The sequence below is a fragment of the Cynocephalus volans genome, chromosome 2 (genome assembly GCF_027409185.1).
Source record: "Cynocephalus volans isolate mCynVol1 chromosome 2, mCynVol1.pri, whole genome shotgun sequence".
In the NCBI taxonomy this organism is placed as follows: Eukaryota; Metazoa; Chordata; class Mammalia; order Dermoptera; family Cynocephalidae; genus Cynocephalus; species Cynocephalus volans.
The window spans coordinates 177153446-177172289 of NC_084461.1; the positions used below are offsets into that span (position 1 = coordinate 177153446).

At 54.0% G+C, this 18844-nt stretch overlaps 1 protein-coding gene across 13 annotated transcripts in view; it reads right to left on the minus strand.

The window, feature by feature from the left end:
• Positions 1-14730: 14730 nt before the first annotated feature.
• Positions 14731-18844, minus strand: part of FBRSL1 (fibrosin like 1) — a 92855-nt gene continuing 88741 nt past the window's right edge. For 12 of the 13 annotated variants that reach the window (XM_063084788.1, XM_063084780.1, XM_063084773.1 and 9 more), the window contains 2 exons: positions 18614-18818; positions 14731-16969 (listed from right to left, as the gene is read on the minus strand). In XM_063084788.1, the coding sequence (XP_062940858.1) occupies positions 16129-16969; positions 18614-18818 (1046 nt within the window). In that variant the 3' untranslated portion in view covers positions 14731-16128. The remainder of the gene's footprint in view (positions 16970-18613; positions 18819-18844) is intronic. The other variant, XR_010022441.1, reaches the window with a different exon arrangement.

Here is an 18844-nt window from a genome sequence, read left to right on the forward strand (position 1 = left end):
AGTGTGAAGAGCTGGAAACACCCAGCAAATAGCATGAGTGGCTCCCAAAGTCAAGGAGCAAGATACAATCAGGCAGATATATAAAAACCAGGAGCTGTTCTGTACAATGATAATAACCAGTGAGAACACACAACCTCATTAAAAGTTTAAAACACATAAACATAACAAGAATCTCCAAGACTTAAAGGGGAAGAAAATTAAGGCGATTACCAAACGACAGAAAGGGAAACCTAAATAAACTGTGAGCGTCGTGTGGTGGAACCAATACTGTGAAATGTTCCTCCCCAAATTAATCTATAAATCCAGTGCTATCCCAACATTAAGGTCACAGCAAAAAAATGTAACAAGCTAATTCTAAAGCTCATATGAAGAGAAAAATCTGCAAAAACAGCCTTGAACTTCATGCTGCATAATTTCCCCACCGTCTTCCCTGGGCGCGCAGTTCTGTCCCGTGGGAACAGTTCCTCTTCTAGCCACCAGGCGGCAGTCGCCTGGAGCGTCTCTTTTCAGTTCTTATTGGTTTACATTCTTATTTTGCTTAAATGTTTCCTCTAGTTCTTTCCAAGGAAAAGATGCCGAGAATAAACTTGTGTCTAATCCTTGCTCTCCTGACAATGTCTTTATTCCTATTTGGCTAGGATTTTTTTTTTTTAATCTCACTTCTTTAAAATGTTCCCACTTCCATTTAGTTTTCTTTTTTACTGAAAATTCTATTCATCGGATGATGGACATCTGGGAAACATTCTGTAAGTCTCTCACCTTTTCTCAATTTTCAAAAAAAAAATTATTTTGTTTACTCTGTCCCCAATGTAAACTTCACAAGAGCAGGGATTTTTGTTATAAGGTATCCTGGGACCTCATAACAGTGCCTGGCACATAACATCCTAGGGGTTCAATAAGTGTTTGCTAATGAATGAATGTTGGGTGTGTGAGGCCTGGGTGGGCTGCATCAACAGTCCCCACTGCAGCGAATCCTCGTCACACCCCCCAGGAAGCGCTGCTCACATCGTTACCCTGTTTTACAGATGAGGTAACAGAGGCTCGGAGAGGTTGAGCCATAGTGAGTAAGATGTGGGGACAGGATTGGAATCCAGGTCTCTGGCTTCAGGGCTGTGTGCTTTTCTCCCAAGCACATAGCACCAGGAGAGTCCTGTCTTCAAGGCAGGCTGCAAGTGAGATCAGATGGGGAGGGACTCTGTTTTGTGTTGATCTGTGCCCCACAACAGGTCTTAGGAGATCTTGGTGGTGAACAGGGCCCTAGAATAGGACCCAGGACATAGTAGGTTCTCAATAAACATCTGGATGGATAGATGGGCAGACAGATGAATGGATGTGGATGAATGGTTGGGTAGATGGATATAGGTGGATAGATGGATGGATGGATGGATAGATGTGAATGAATGAATGGGTAATTGGATATGGATGGATGAATGACAGATAGATGGATGAATGAATGGGTGGATGGGTGGATGGGCAGATGGACAGATAGATGATGGATGGAGGAACAGGTGAATGGATGAAAAGTGGATGGACAGGTGCATATGGATGGATGGATGGGTGGATGACTATGTGGATGGACAATGGGTAGGTGGTTGGCAGATGAGTGAATGGATAGATGGACAGATGGACAGACAAGAGGGTGGACAGGAGCATGCATGGTGGGTGGTGCAGAACCAAGCCTGAGAGGAGAAAAGGTGCCGGCCCAGCCTTCCCTGCTGCCCTGAGAAGCACAGCACAGGGGCCACAGCCTCTCCTGTGTAACGGTGGCATGGCCTGCAGTTTGGCTCCGACAGCAGGAGTGCTGTGGGCACTGCCCCGAGGCAAGGGGCAGGCCCAGGTGGGGGTGGGGACATGAGGCAGGAGCGTGGGTGGGGGCTGGCATGTCCACCTGCCCCAGAGAGAGACGGACACTCGGGAGCTTCCAGCCACAAGTGGCCAGAAACTTTGGTTTGTGTTTGTTTTCAAGTTTCTGTCCCCAAGGAAGCTTCCCAGAAAGGGAGACCATGGGGCTGCTTCCTGAGGGAGCAGAGCAGCTGGGGCTAGGGGCCAGGAGGAGCGACGCCAACCAGAGATAATGCCCGGGTCCCGGTACTGCAACCTCACCAGCTCCAGTGCCACCAGTGGGAATGCGCTGGGAGGTGCGGACTGGAACGGGTCCCTCCTGCCCCAGAGCCCAATCCCAGGACCCCTCCCAATCCGTCAGGAGGGAGCAGCACAAAGGGGGGGGCCCACAGATGGGAGAGAGACAGAGAGAAAAAGATGCAGAGAGAGGCAGAGGTAGCCCGGATGCTGTCACCCACTGTCACTGTGGGGGGATGGTAAGGGCCAGTTCTGAGCCCCGTCCCATCCCGGGAGGAGACCACCCAGACCAGAAAGAACAGGGCACATTCAGATCCCAGATCAGGGTACAGCAGGGGGCAGCATCCCCCAGCCGGGGGTAAGGCGGGAATCGGGGTGGCAGCGGGTGGGGGTGGCCCCTCTGGGGTCAGCAGGGGCTAAGGCAGCTGAGCAGGGGTGAACTCAGTCCCATGAGACCTCAATGGGTGAGAACCTCCAGAGGTCAGGCTGGCCCAGGGGCAGCAGACTGCTGAAGGGCGAGGTGCTGCACTGGAACCGGGGCAGCTGATCCCACATGGGGCCACTGGCTGCCAGCAGGCTCAGGGCCTTGGCCAGTGACATGCTGGTCACCTTCAGGTCAATGCCCCCATGGGAGCACTGGTGCAGGGCCTGGAAAGGGTAGGAGCCATCAGAGAGGTTGAGGTCAGATGACATTCTCCCCATTGGGGTGGGGGTTGCAGGGTTTGCAGAGTGATAGGGGGACCTGGAGGAAGTCACTGTATCTTGCCAGCTGCACCATGGAGTCGATGTCATGCACTAGTGACTGCTTCTGCTGGAAGATCTGCCCTGGGGATTTCCATTGTTTTGTGGCACCAAATAACTAAATTAATTAATTAATAAAAAAAGATAATCACTGCAGCTTTTTAAAATTATTATTGTTTGCGTGGTATATCTCTTTCTGTCCTTTCACTTCTAACTTACTCGTGTCTTTACATTTAAAGTGCTTTTCTAGCAGGCAGTTCCTATCGGGCACAGCTATCTCACGCGGTCTGACGGTCCCTGCCTGCGGGTTGTGGAGTGCAGACTGTCCAGCTTTAACGTGACTGTCGTCGTCTCACCGTTTGCTTCTGTTGGTCTCCTCTCCTCCCCCCTCCCCCTTTCTTCCTTCCTTTGCATTGAGGTGGGTTTTTTTCAGAGGCCGGTACAGGGATCGAACCCTAGACCTTGGTGTTATCAGCACCACGGAGAGTGTTTTTACGCTTCCCATTTTATCTCACTTGTTGGCCCATCAGCTATAACTTTCTGCTTTGTTACTTTGGAGGCTGCCTGGGGGTTTACATTAAGCGCTGTCACAATGGACCTGCCAGTGACGTCTTACCGCTTCACCCATGGCAGAAGAGCCGGGTACACGTCCCTCTCCTCTCGGCCTTTATGCTACTGATGTAATATGCTTTACTGATAAACGTGCTACGAACTCCACACTACATTGCTATTATTTTGGTTTAAGCGGTCAGTCACCTGTTAAACACATCCACACAGCAGGAACAAATGTCACTCCTCTGCTCTCGCGGTCGCCCTTCCCTCCCCGTGGAGAACCTCGTTTCACCTGGTGTGAGCCGCCTCCTGCCATGAGGTTTCTTGCAGTGTGGCTTTGCTGGTGACAATATTTCTCAGCTTTCATACATTTGAAAACGTCTTTGTTTTGTCCTTGTTTCTCAGACCTCGTTCCCTTCATCTCTCAGCAGCGTTTGACGACACTGATCACCACTTCCCTGGGGACCCCTTTCTCCACTGGGTTTCAGGAGCCACGTGCTCCTCATTTTTCTTCGTGCTCATGTGCCCCAAAAAGTCAGACTGGCTCGGGGCTGAGTGCTGGGACCCATCTCTACCCACACCACCTTCTGGGTGATGCCACCCAGTCCACAGCTTATGTGGTGACATCATTCACACACACGTCCCCTGCTCAGATCTCTAGCTGGGACCGCTCCTCAAACACCTTAGACTCAGATCCCCGGTTCTTGCTCAACTTCCCCCCCGGGCATCTCAACTGTGATGTATCAAAAGCTAAGTTCCTGACCCGACCCCTCAGCTCTGAAGTCACCCATCTCAGCATATGGATCTACCTTCAAGGCACACAGTGACCCCATCCTCTGAGTGGTCACTGAAGTGACAATGGGGGCACTGGCAGCCTCTGGGCTCTAAGGAGGGGTGGGGTGGGGACACAGGGGCTTCCCAGAGCGGGTTTGTCCCTTTTAGTCCATGTTTCCACCTCCCTCAGCACAGTCACTCAGTTGACGCGTTGGTGGACACCTTCCACAGAAAACCTGTCTACTGGAGATATGAGTGTCCCCTCAAAGAGTTGGGAGGAAGTGAAGATACGGCTGGCAGGGGGCTGAGGCCACCCATTTAGTGAGGTCATGGAAAAACAGCTCTGCTTTTATCTCTGAGCGTCTTGGACGAGCGGTGAGGAAGGGCAAGCACCTGCCGGCCAGGCAGGCTCAACCACCTGCTGTGCCCGAGGCTGAGGCTGGGGAGAAAGGACCTGCTCTGCAGTTAAGAGAAGGGCGGCCGAGGATGGACGGGGCCAGCATGACAATGCACAGACTGGGCTGCCCTGAGTCCCGGGGCTGCGGGGCGAGGGTGTCCTCTCTCCACAAGACACACGCTCCTGTGCCCTATGGATGACATGCCAGCCCTCTGCATGGCCTGCGGTGTGCTCTCAACCCTGAAGCGACGGCCTTCAGTCATATAGGTAGCCCTGCACCCCAGGACTGGGCACTGGTGGGGACGACCAGGCCCTAACACGAGTGGGAAGAAGTGGTCTGACCCTTTCATTAACTGGCCCTGCAGACGTGTAGACCCGTGGAGAGATCCAGTAGAACTGTCTTTTTGTTTTTGCTGTCTGAGTATAGATTGCCAAGATTCCCCCTAATTTCTTGATTTGGGGAGGCAAATGTGTCAGAATGGGAGCAGGCGTGTAGGACTTCCACAGAGAGGAGCTTTGGCTCGGTGGGATCTGCAGCCCGTGTGCCCAGGAGGCACGGGCAAGCTCTGTTGCTTCCGAAGTGCCGCTTGGTCTCAGCTGTTTCCAGGAGGGCGAAGGCCGGTGTCCCAGCCCTGGGGGCCTCCTCGGGCCCTGAGCGGCTGACCCTGAAGGGGCATCTCAGAGCCACGCCAGACCCGAAAGTGGAGAGCAGGCTGGAGTAAGGCTGTGTTCTTGGGCATCTGGCCCCAAGATTCCACTCCTGGGACACACCTGAGAGAGGCGGGAACAGCGTGCACACAAATACCGGGAACTAACGCTCACACTTTGCACCACTGCTCTCATGCCCACCAGCCAACGCGCAGATCAACACAACATGGTCCATCCACATGGTGGACCGTGGTTCAGCCACAGGAAGGAAGGAGGCTCTGACACACCACAACGCAGAGGCACCGTGACACATGGCGCTCCGTGAAAGACACCAGGCACAAAAGGCCACATCTTGTGTGGTTTCGTTTATAAGAAATGTCCAGAACAGGCAGAAAGGAGATTCGTGGTTGCAGGGGATAGGGTGTGGGGAGTGACTGGGATGGGGTTTTTTTTTTGAGGTGGAAATGTTTGGAATCAGAAAGAGGCGGTGGGTTGCACAACGTTGCAGATGCACTAAACGCCACCGAATTGTACACTTTAACATAGCTCATTTTACGTGATGCAAATTTCATCTCATAAAGGAAAATAATTTATTTATTTTTTCATGCCATATTATCTTTCATTAAGTGCACAGACATTTCTAACACGTTGCCCGGAGACATGTCACCCTGCTCTGCCTGGCTGCCAGCCTCCTATCTCTCCCTTCAGCAATGGTAAGGCGGATACCTTTTCCTTGGGGAAGAGAAATCTATGGTTTGTTGCCTTTGCCAATAACAAAAATGTTGCAGAGCCGGGAGGTAAATCTGTTGCCATTGGCATCTTTCACATGAAGCACGTCTAGAGAGCAAGGATGTCTCTCCGTTGGTGATCATGCCAGTCCTTCCCAGGTTAGCACCTCTGGCCACCATACACAGGTTACCAGTGTCGAACTTGATGAAATCTGTGATCTTGCCAGTCTCCAAATCAATCTGAACGGTGTCATACACTTTGATGAGGGGACCAGGGTAGCAGATGGGGGGAGCATCACGGGTCACCAGGTGAGGGATTCCTTTTGTGCCTACAAAGATCCTTCTCACTTTGCACAACTTGTACTTGGCCCCCTCTGGCGCCATACGACGAGCAGCATAACCACCCTTGGTGTCACAGATCAGACAGAAATTCTCTCCAGTGTTATCAACGCTGATGACATCCATAAACCAGCAGGGCAGGTGACATCAGTTCGGACCTTGCCATCTATCTTAGTGAATCGCTGCACGCAAATCTTCTTTACTTCATCTCCTGTCAGAGTAGACTTAAGTCTGTTCCTTAGGAAAATGATGGGAGGAAGACAGCTCAGCTTGCAGGGACCGGCGGATGGACGAGGGGCAAACACACCGGTCAATTTATCCAGTGTCCAAGGCTTTGGATCTGCTGCCCACTTCAATGTTTCTTGGGACCATGAGCCACGGCTGTGCTAGGCATGGAAAGAGGAAGAAAAAGAATTTAAATGTGTCCTCTGGAGCCCTGAGTGTCCACACCAGGGAAGATTTCTGTCGTGATGTCTGAGGGCCATTCTAGGACTGGAAATGGGGCAAGGGTTGGGGGAACACCTTGGAAATAACCATTTTATTTCTGTGACTTAAAACAGTGCTAGGCTTGTCTTACGAACTCAAGAAATGTTCACTTGTGGTGGCAAGACGGCTGCTGTGGTCTGGGGATCACAGCCACTTCCAGGAAGGAGTTGGGAAGAGCTCTGTGGCTGGCTGAATAACGGCCACCAAAGATGCCCATATCCTAACCCTGGGACCTGTGACTGTGCCTCGTGTGATAACAAAAACTGTGCAGGCGTAATTAAGTTTCTAGAGATGGAGAGACTGTCCATCCAGGTGTCCTTATAAGAGGAAGGCAGCGGGAGATTGGACGCACAGAGGGGACCGAAGGCGCTGCCCTGCTAACCTGCTCCGTCCCTTCCTCCCTCTCGCCTTCCCTTATATTTCCTTTTGGAAAGATTTAGTCCTAAAACCTTCAGGTGAGACCAAGCAGAGAGGAGTTGTCTTGAGGGATGGGTGGCCCAGGGAGGGTGTCTGAGCCCAAGTGATGTTGGGGGCCTCCTGCACGGGGACAGGGGTACAGCCGTGATGGGGCTGATTTCTCCTTGTGGAGATGGCAGCAGTGTGGAGGCGGGGGAGCTGAGACGCACCTGTGGTGTCCTGTTGGATGTGGAGGGATGGGTGGGAGCCCGTGGTTTTCAATACACATAATTTTAGAAGTAAAGAAGTATAGATGTAAGTAAATATAGACAAAGTTTCCAAGAATAATAAGCTCACACAGCCCCCAGGAAAAGCATCCAGGGCTCCTTGGAGAAGGGACTGGGGCAGGGAGAGTCCCTGGCAAGTCATGGCATCTTATGGTGCCAGGAAGCAGGTGCCCGAGGATGGTGGGGATGTGGCCACAGTGGGGAGCATGTCGGTCTGCAGCGGGAAGGCTGAGCCCCTCTCATCTCTAAAGAGACCTTTGCACAGGTTCCAAGTGCCTTCCCCACAGCATACTTCTCAATTACAAAGCAGGGAATAACCCCAGCACAGGGCCTGGCGGGCCCCCGAACATTGCCAGAAACCAGACAGTCAGCATCCTGCACTGACAAGGCTGGCAACAGCTCTTCACATTTCCTGCCACAACAAGGCACACGCCCCCAGAGAGAGGGGCGTCCTACCAATCACTGTCCGGACTCTTCCACGGCATCAAGGTCATAAGGATCCAGGAAAGACAGGGGCTCTTCCAGAAGTAAGGAGAATAAAATCTTGAGGCCCCTGCTGCCAACTGCCCTGCAGGACACTGTTGGATGCTGGGACATTAGGGGGCTGGACAGTGGAACTTGTCTGATCTCGTGGTGGCCGCAGCGAAGTCACCTGGAAAACAGCCCTGTCTGTAGCAATGGACACTCAAGGATCCGAGAGTGGAGGGCGGCTGGAAACTTGCTCTCAGATGTTCAGGAAAAAGTTCTTTGAACTGGACTTGCCGCTTTTCTTTAAATTGAGAAAGTTTAAATCAATAAATACAAATTAGAGACAAGGACAGCCTTTGAAGGAGTCCCACGATGGAGAGTCTATCCTACAGAGCGGGAGGCTAAATAGGCAGGGATTGCAGTCGGCCCAAACTGGAGACGGCCAGCAGGTGCGTTACAGGGGCAGCACCACCTTGGGTGGTTCCAGAAGGAGTGAATGGTGGGGATGGGGGGCATGCAGAGGAGGCCACATGCACGCCTGAGCTCAACCCCACCGTGCTGATGGACAAGCTCAGGGGTGTCTGCACCTGCTTGGCTGAGCATGGCAGGGAAGCCCACAGAGTGGGAGGTTAATGACGTTTTCCTGACACACCCATGTATTATTTCATTTGTTACGAGGAGCATGAATCACTTCTGTAATTTCTTTTCCTAAAATCTAATGACAAAAATTTAAAGGGCGGAAATCCCAGCAGATTAGTTGCAATTTCCATTTATAGCCTTGAGCTTGACAGCAAGGCAGGAGAAGTCAGATCTGTTTTGTTTCTGGGAAAAGGTGCTGGGTGTGCCAGGCCCAGGGGCACCTCAGGCTCCAGGTCTCCCAGCTGCACACACCTGGCTCCTGTGGGGTGAAAATGGCCTTTGCTCCTCTTTTTGAATCAGGAAGGCTGTGCCCTGGTGGCCTCATTAGAAGGTAGGGACAGTGGATCACAGCTTGGCAGAAAACAGTTGCAGGATTACGAGAGAGAGGCCTCAGACCCTCCCCATCCCCAGACACCCTGACTGGGCAGCCGCTGAGCCCCTCATGTGGGTGGGGTCAGGATTTCCAGGTGACCACACAGGCTAGGCTGTCTCTGTGAGGCCCCTTTTCCTGTCTGCTGCCATGCCAATGCAGGGAGCTGGCCCATACTCAGTAACACACCGCTCCCCCCCACCCCCATGCAGCTAAGAGGACCTGGTTTAGCTAAGAGCAGCCATGAGCCTACACAGGGAAGAATCAGGATTTGTCCAAGCCAGTGAGTCTAAAACCCTTTATGGCAAATATTTATAATGTCCCCTTTTCTGCTTGGAAATGAGATTCATAGGTATTATGACCTACACATGTAATTTGGGGGAAAAATATATAATGCCCAAACTGGTATAACAGAAAAATGAAACTAATTTATAGCGAAATATTATGTATTTCAAATGTGTAAAGGCTTGGGCCTGCCAGTGCTGGACATAAAGAGGCACCTACAGATTTCCAAAGCACCCCCACCGAGAACTCAGGATCTCAGCCAGCATGCCTGCAATTCCCACCTCCCTTGTTAATGAGGGGTGCCTGTCACCCAGGGTAGCCAATGAGACCTGAGTAGAAATCCTCTGTGGATGAGGAGGACACTCTGGGAAGGTTCTGTCCTTCCAGACAAAAGGAGTAGACAAGGTTGGGGCTGACCCTTTCTCCCTTCACTGTTCTCTCTCCTTTAAATATGGAAGTGATGCCTGGAGCTGCAGCAGCCATTTTCTTATTATGAGGTAACCAGCAAGAAGGAAAGGCTGAGAGAATCACAGAAATGCCAGGCCTGACGTCAAGCCCCTGAACCAACTCAGCACCCCTCTGCCTCCAAAGAGCTTATCTGAGAAAAATTACACATCTGCTGGCAGTGTGTTAAAGGTATTGTGGGCAAGTTTCCTCTCACTTGCAGCCAGACACACTCCTAGTGTCTCACCACAGTCTTCCTCAGCATGTGCAGAGCTCTGTGGGCACAGAAGCACTGGCTGCCTGACCTGTCCTGGCAGCACCATGCTCCCTCGGGCTCTGAGAGGATGGACCCCAGCTAATGGCAGTACATTCTGGGGCCCACATTCCCTTTCCTAAGGCCCCAGAAATCTCTGCATTGTCAGCTGTGAAGATGCACAGCCTGTTGCAAGATCCTTCAAGTTCCAAGTTAATATCAGTGGTCAGCTGAAAATGGCCCCCAAAAGATATCCACAGCCCAATACCTGGAATCTGTGAATACACTACCTTATATGGCAGAGTCTTTGCAGACTTTGTGATTGTTAGGGATCATGAGATGGGGAGGTTATCCTGGATTACCAGGGGAGCCCTGAATGGAATCACAGAGTCTCTAGAAGAGAGAGGTGGAGGGAGATTTGACACACAGAGGAGAAGCCATGTGAAGACGGAGCAGGGAGATTTGGTTCAGGTTTTGGCACCAGGGTGTCCCTTGCTGGTGACGGCTTAGGCATCGGCCAAGAGGAATTCTGCAGGAGACTTCTAGGAAGGGGTCCTCATTCCTTGGTTCTTTTGTTTGTGCAGGAATTATTTGGCTTCGGCTGTGTGCTGTGCGCTAAGGTCTCATAACAAACAAGACAGACTTTCCTCTGCCTCTCCTGGGTTGTTTAGGGATCTCTTCAGCCATCTGACAAATATCACATGTACTGAGTTTTTAAAAACCCTATGCCTATTCTATGAAGGCTTACCTTGAACACACATTAAAACCTTGGGGTGGCAGGTTGCACGGGCTGGGAAAGACTGCTCACCAGCAGGTCAGATGTGACCTCATAATTGGTCACCTCCCTCCGCAGCGTTAGGGCCCAGAGCGTGAGTTGTCATGTTCTTTTTCTCTGCACCCATAAGCCAGCAGTGTCCGAAATGCTCCGTCAGGCTGTGTCTAGTTGTGAAGACACTTGGATGAGACACCCCTGCTGCCTGGGATGTGCACTTGGTGCAAGAGAACATACAGGTTTGTTGGGATGGCCAAAGTGGGGAAGACATACCATGACCCCCTCCGTTCCTGCAGCTGGTGTGGGAAGGGTCCTGTGTCTCTCCTGAGTGTCTGCCACCAGGGCTGGTGTGTGTGCAGGGGTCTGTAAACTCCTAAGACACACAGTGATGAGATGCTCAGACCAGGACAAACATGAGGGATTGAGGCTACGGAAGGAATGAGGGATTCAGGTTTCTCCATCTCAACTCTTTGAAGCAAGCACTTTCTGAGCATATGAACAAACAACCTGAGTAATTTAAACCATTTTCCACTAATAGCTACCCACCCACCCACCCACCCGTCTAAATCCCTTTGGTCAAGCCACTACAGTTGCTTATATATGAGCTATGCATGGGTAAGGCTTTTGGCAGTATTCATCTATTAATCTTTCTTTTTTTTAACCATGATACCTTTTATGTTTTAGGAAGGTTTTCTTACCACTTGCACTAAATGTCAGAGCCACTTTGCGACAACCGTCTAGGCTGCAGCAGACGCTCCTGGACTGTCTGCGCAACCTCTCCCCTGGCCCCTCTCACCCCTCACCCTGGAAAACACACAGCTCCTTGCTTGGGTTGGCCCCATCTCCTGTCCCCTGTTCCTGGCGACCTTTGATGTATCTGACCTCCCAAAGTCCCACAACAAAGGAGAGGTCTTTGCTCCCCAAAGCTGGCCTGTGGCTCATGGCTGGAGTGTGGAGAATCACGGTAGGCAGCAAAGAATTATGCAAAACACCAAACCAAACCAAACCAAAACAAAAAAGGAGCTTGTGAGTTTATCAGGTGCCCAATGAGCCAGGGACAGTTGTAAGTACAGGAAGCTGCCCACAGCATGTCCGCAGAGCAAACTGGGAAATATCTTGGGTCAGACCTCCTGTGTGCTTTGAGGGGCCCTTCTTAGTTAGCCGTAAGCCACCCCTTCTCAGGAGGGTGAGGGGCTGCCCTAACCTGCTGTGTCTCCCATGAGGAGGGTGACTCCACCTGAGCAGACACTGCAGGGCACCCAGGGCCCTCCTACCCCTGGCACCCACTTGTCCTGGTCTGCAGAGCACGTGCCCCGTGGGGGATGCCGGTGCCACAGTCCCTATCCCAGAAGCAGCCTCAGTGACAGCAGGTGCCGGTGGACATGCGCCCAGCCCTGGCTCCTCAAGGAGAACGGCCATGGATGGTCTATGTGCTCTCAGGGGAAGAAGGTGCTGGGCATGTCCAGGTTGGCTGAGGGAGGCCTCTTGCTCATGGGCACCTGGCCCTGGATCCTGCTGTCCACTGGGCTGTGTTGGGTGGTGACTGGCCATTGACAAGGTCCCTTCCCCTGGGGCCATGGCAGGCTGTGCTTCCCAAGATTCTCAGGCAGCATACCTGTCCATTCACCTTCTGGATGTTTCCAGGCCCCGTCAAGAGAAGGCAGCATCCCTGTCCATTCACCTTCTGGATGTTTCCAGGCCCCTTTGACCTGTGTGGGCTTTGACATGCTTGTAAGCACCGAGACTCCGTGGACAAAGCAGAGCAATGCTCACCTGGTTGGCTGGAGTTTTGAACCATGGCCATGGACAGAGCCCCAGGCCACATGTGGGCAAGAAGCCGGGTCATGGGGATCCGCAGGAGGGGCCCAGGCTGGCAGTCCTCCCACGAGTGGGCAAGTAGACACTCAGGTGGCTCAGACTGCCATTGGGGCATGCCCAGCCTTCACATTTCCCCAGTGGAGGCCCAGACACGAGGGCAGAGGCAGCCACCCTGATCCTGGCCCACAGTTCCTGGGTGCAAAGTAAGGCCATGTGCTTGGGTGTTGGTTATGCAGCAGCAGCTGGGCCAGGAGTGTGGAGGGGAGATACCCCACTGCCATCACTACAGCTAGCTCTCTGCCTCCAAGACCTCGTGTATATTGTGGTTCTGTTGGGAAAGCCTTGCCCTGTGTCCTGGCCCACCTGACCCCCAGCATGAGGTTGTGTTCCTTCCTCGAGCTCCTCCTATATAGGAACGTTCTGCAGTGTCATCCCAGCCCACACCCCTGTCTGAGACCGGCCAACCCCCTATAGCCGTAGGGGTGGGGTGCGGAACATCTGTCCACTAGATGACCCCCTGGATGTCATCTAGTTCAGATGGTGGGACTGACCTGTGTCAGTTGTTTGGCCTCCAGCCCCCAGTGCCCTGCATGGGGCCTGGCCCACGGGAGTCCAGTAATGGCAGTGAAGTGGATGAGGAGTCAGTGGAGCCATCAGCAGGGCCTCTCTCGGGCCGACCCTGCAGTGGCTGGTCTGGCAGGTCTCAGGAGCTCCTCTCCTCTGATTCTGAGACGCTTCTCTGGACAGTCCTCCATAGTTTTGTCTCAGGGCCCCTCCTTGTCCACTGAGCTCTCTTGCTCCCAGCCCCAGTCCCTTCCACTCCATCCATCCCACTGTAGGTCCCCCATGGCTGTGATCTTCCTCTGCTGTCCTTGAAGGTGGTGGAAGGGAGGGGTCAGGCCTGTGGCCGGCACTGTTCCTGCAGAGACAGAGACTCCATTGCAGGTCACACTGATGCTTCCTGGACGACTGTGCTCCGCCCCAAATTTGGGTCCTGGAGGATGGTGCTTGTGGCCACCAAACCCTGCAAACCTGCAGGCAGTGTTGTGCTTGCTGCCTGTCCCACGCCAAGGTGGAGTTTATCCCTCCACCTCCTCACAGACTGGCGAGTCTTGTGACTGGATCCGGCCAGCAGAATGTGCTGGAAGGGATCATTGCAGCTGGCACATCAGAGACGGCAGGTGAAAGTCAGAGCCTCCTTCCAGACCTGTGAGGCTGCCTCAGCCCATCAGGCTGGTTGAGTCCCAGATCACACAGTCATGAGCCAGCCTGAGAGGCCAGCCCCACGGTTGTTACTGCAAACCACTAAGTTTGGGGGGCAGTTTGCTGTGCTGCAGCAGATGATTGATACATTGCTCCTGCCAGGGACACCACCCTTCCTGAGGACAGCCACCAGCCCAGGCCACGCTCCTGGGGTGGCGCTGCTTGGTGGACAGTGGAGCTCCCTTGAGTAGGCTTTCTCCAGGATGCGGCTCTGGCACTGTTAACACTTCCACAGGCTGGTGCTCAGTATGGACCTTGGTTCCTAAGAGGTCGGTGCTGCATTTACAGACCATGGTCCCTGTGGGCCACCCTCCCTGAAGGACAGTGCTCTATTGTGGATTATGATCCTTGGTATGTAGGGTTCCCTCACAGGGAATGCTCCCAGGAGGGTGACTCCTCCCAGGAAGGTGATTGCTCCCAGAAGAGGCTCCCAGGAGCGTGATTCCTCCCAGAAGAGTGATTCCTCCCAGAAGAGGCTCCCAGGAGGGTGATTCCTCCCAGGAGTGCTCCCAGGAGGGTGATTCCTCACAGGAGTGCTCCCGAGAGTGTCCCCTCACAGGAGTGCTCCTGTGAAAGCATCCCCTCAGAGTGCTCCCCTTCACAGAGGATGTTCCTGAGAGGGTGAGCCCTCAGAGAGTGCTCTCCATTAGGCAGTTTACTATGGATCTTGCCCTGTCATGGATCATCCCCTGCATGGATGACACCCCATTCAAAAGTGACAGCCTGCTTCAGTGCCAGTACCAACATTACAGCATGGACACAGCCCCCAGGTGACGATCTATCAGAGACCTTGCCTGGGACAGGGCCTTACTTTCTCTCTTCCTTATGGTTCAATATGGGCTGTGTCCCTTGGGTCTCAACTCAGATATTTTACTCCTTCACATGATATCCTGGGGCTCCATAGCCCTCAGGGGAATAAACGTAGAGTGTATGGGGTGTCAGCTTGCATGCACATCACCTGCCTCGATGCCACACAAAAACTCGACCACAGTTTCATCCAAAATCAAGGCTGTATTTATCTTCATTGATTGACATGAGAACAGAATGTTGAAAACAACTGGAGTCCACAGTGGAAAACGGTTGAAAATACAGAACTGAACAAAGCAAATGGCTGCAATGGCTGAATCCACAAGGCACAGAAGCCCGGCAGAGACACAACCCAAACACCAGGACAAACTGACAGCAGCACGCGGTGATGAGCCAGAACCAAAGCCAAAAGGAAACCATGCTGAGGTACTGGGAGGTGGAGGGACAACACCAAGACAAACGTTTGCTGATGGCTTCACACAGGAGAGGAAATGTACAAAAGTTATTAGTTTTTTTGTAATCAACCTTTAGACTTTTGCACTTCTAAAATTCTACTTGTCTGGTATACAGATCCCAAGAACACTGCACGATTAGCACAAGGATCCACAGAATTGTCCTTGCGGCAGGAGCCGGCCAGTCCTGGGAGGACAGGGCCACTGCTGGGAGGACAACCACCCTCCGTGGGCAGCCTCTGCCGCAGGGTTGCAGGGGCTGGGAAATCGCTCATGGAACCTTCTTCCCCCAGACAGCTGAGCGTCCGCCTGCCCCGGAGCGCTTGCATAGTTGAAGGGTAGCTGCTGCAGTTCAACTTCTGAGGGTGTTTGCAACTGACAGCGGGTGGGATTTTGTGACCATGTTAAACAAATAACCAGAGGGGTTTCTGGAAACTGTTTTTATAAAGTCTACCTAAGAATTTAACGTCATATATTTATATCAAGACTATTTACACTTAAAAAAAAAAAAAAACAAAAAAAGAAATCCTTTTACACTTCTGCATAATAGAATAAGGCAAAAACACAATGTTTTATACATTATTATTAATTATTTTAATATATACCTGTAACTTCGGTTCCAAGTACCAACGGAGGGCCAGGCCAGGCCTGCGTGGGGAGCCTCACAGTGCGTTGGACAAAATGACCGTTTTTCCTCTATAAATAAGACAAAGAAACCCTGGGGCTCTGGAGAGGGATCTGAGGCCATTAAATTGCAAAGCCCAACAAAAAATCAAGGAGCAAAAAGTTTCTTTTTTGGTCTTTTAAATGTCTAAAGAGCACAGAGTTAAGAAAAATACAAATCCACTAAAAACGTTTCTCATCTGTGGGGAAAATAGTATAAACTTGAATTTGTTTTTTGCCAGTAGCCTAATCTCAAGCCTGGAAAAGCAAAGATCACTCCCAGAAAAGCTGTATATTGATTCCCCGACTCCGCAGGCTTCCAGTGGAAAAGCAAGGGTCACCCAGGATGTGATGGAACTGTGCTTAGGGTCTAGAAATTTACACTTAAAAAAGTTTACAGCAGTGCATTTGTAAAAGGGTCTCTGTACACAGTTCGAGCCTCCTCCGCCGGGGCGGTCTCGCGGGGACTACCGCGCCTCTACCTCCTGGGGGTTGCGGGATGGGGAGTATTCCCGCGCCTCGCTGGGGGCAAGCGGCGTAGTCCTGCTGCGCGCGGGAGGCGGCGGCCCCGGGGGCGTGGGGGGCCCGCCCGCGGCCACCAGGGGGGGTGGCGCGCCCAGCGCGGCGGCAGCGGGCGGGGTGCGCGCCAGGAGCCCGTTGTGCAGTGTGGCGGCGGCGGGTGCCAGGCGCGGGTAGTGCAGGGAGCCCAGCGCGGGTAGCAGCGCGGCGTCCAGATGCGGGGCCCGCGCACGCTCCAGCTCCTCGCGGCGCGCCTCCCGCAGGCGCTCGGGGCTGTAGTCGTGCGGCTCGCGGTCTCGGTAGGGGCGCTCGGGGGGCTCAAAGAAGGCGGCGGGACCCGGGGCAGGGGCAGTGGCGGGCGGTGCGGCGGTGAAAGCGCGGCGGGGCAGCTCCAGGCTGCGGTAGGCGTCGCGCAGCGGCTCCCATGCAAAGCCCGGTGCGCCCAGGCGATCGCGGCCCAGGCCTAGCTGCAGGGGCGCGGGCAGCACGCGCGGGCGCTCAGTGGCGCCCCCTGGGAGCTCGGGCACCTCGTCCTCCCTGCGCTCCTCCTTGACCTTCACGTCGCCCTGGGCTGCCGTGCTGTAGGGCGACGGCGGGCGCACGGCCAGCTTGGCGCCATCCTCCTTGGCGGGCGAGCAGCTCTCCTTGACCCGGGGCTCGGCCTGCTCTGCAGGGACCCCGGGCCGGCCCAGCTCACCCTGGCTGCGGAGCAGGAAGCTGCTGATGGGGTGGCTGGTGGGGGCGGCCGGTGAGGCCCGGCTCAGCAGGCGCGTCTTCTCCAGGAGGTCCCTGGGAGGACAAGACAGACGCCGTCACCCCACCAAGACTACTTTCCTACCAGGCAGCCCCTAGAAAGCTGTTTGCTCTCATCTCAGCACAGTCCATCACCCGCTGGGACCCCAAGTTCCCTCAGAATGCTACAAGCACTCTGTCAGCACTCTGATGACAACAGAAGCCCACGCACCACACAGGTCTCCAAGCACTGCATGCTTTCCCTTCTCTGTAAACCATCTGCAGCTGAACCACAAAGCTCTCTGCACACACTGAAGCTGCAGAAACCAACCCAGGACAAACCGGCTGGAGGGGCAGTGGTCTCACAGCAGAGGCAGGCTGCCACCCCTCACCTCGCAGGGAATTCCTTCATCAGTGTTTTCAGCCCTGTGTGGAGCCTGGGTGTCCAGCAAATCCTGTAGATGATGTGTCCCCACCCGTCCCAGGCCCGCCCTGCATCTGTAGCCCCCTTTGACTTTGCCCTTGGAGGAAAAGATCTCAGGACATGTAGCCACCCTTGGGCAGAAGTGGGAATTGGTCTGGAGCAGATGAGGGGTCTTGGCAAGGGTGCCCTCCTCCAGGTCTCTGTGCCAGGTGGCAGGGGTCCACTGCTAAGTCTTCATGGGGAGAGGATACTGAAAACATTCATCAGGCACAGTCCCCAGCCCCAACACACATCTGCTGGACCCCTCCCTCTCTGCCCAGCCTTGGGTTGGTGTGAGCACTGCAGGGACCACCCTGAGGAGGGGCTGTGCTAGCAACTGGGCCTGAGCAGGTCGGGATGGAGGAGCTGGCTGTGGCCTCCCGTAGGGCATGTTTGGGCCTTGAGGGTCCACAGTGGTGGTGACAGTGCTCCCATTCCCCCACTGCCAGACTCTCCAGGCTGCCCTGACCCCTCTGCACGTTCAGCGAGCTCAGGCTGTTCACAGCATAGGGCCAGGAGCTCTGCCCACACATCTGTGCTCCTTACCCTGTGCCCACGTGGGACCCCAAGTGGTTCCTGCTCTGGGCCCTTTCTCCTGACAACTGCAGGGCAGGTGGCTTGCTCAGGAGCCTTCCTGACCTGTTGAGTGTTGCCATGAGGACAGTGTCTACCCACCCTGCCATGTGCACCCTGAGGGACGCCAGCAGTGCCCGGCACCCAGTGACACTCATGAGAGCCCATCTGTCGCTCCTGTGAAACACCCCAAATTCATGGAAGAGTGGAGGAAGAGGATGTGGGGTTCTGGCCTAAAGCAGCATGGCGAATGTCCCTCCCACACAGTGTCATGGAGTCCCCAGGCTGGACCTGAGCAGGGCCTGCATCTCCTGGGTAGGCTTGCGGGCAAAATTTGTGAAAGGTTTGGAGGAGGGTTTGCGGCTGCTAACTGCTGGGGGGAAAATAACGTGTGTTGTATTGTTTTTGTAGCTTCTAAATTTCCCAAATACAGACATACAAACCAATGGGAGCCCCAATGACTTGCATGGTCACCAGACTCCAACCACACCCTGGCAACTCCTGCCCACATCCTGGCCCTGGTCACTTGGGGCCCCCCATCAGCAAGGTGTGGGGTCTGACCCACTGATGCCCCCCAGACTCTGCATAAAGCTGGGTAGGAGTGGGGGAAAGGAGAGGGCAGGAGGAAAGATGGACTGGGTGGGAAGTGGGGGTGCTCCACTCACCGCTCCCGTTCCTCCCTGCCCTTGTCTGGCTCCCGGTCATGGTTGGTCAGGGCTGAGACCCGCTCGGCATCCACAGGCTTGGGCCATGGGGGCGGCGTGGGGAAGGAGGGTGGTGCCCGGTGTAGCCGGTTCCAGGCCTCGTGGGGGCTGGGCAGGCTGTGCATCGTGGAGCCCTCCTTGGGGGCAAAGATGCTGCCGCTGGGAGCTGGGGGCAGAGGCCGGCAAGTGTGA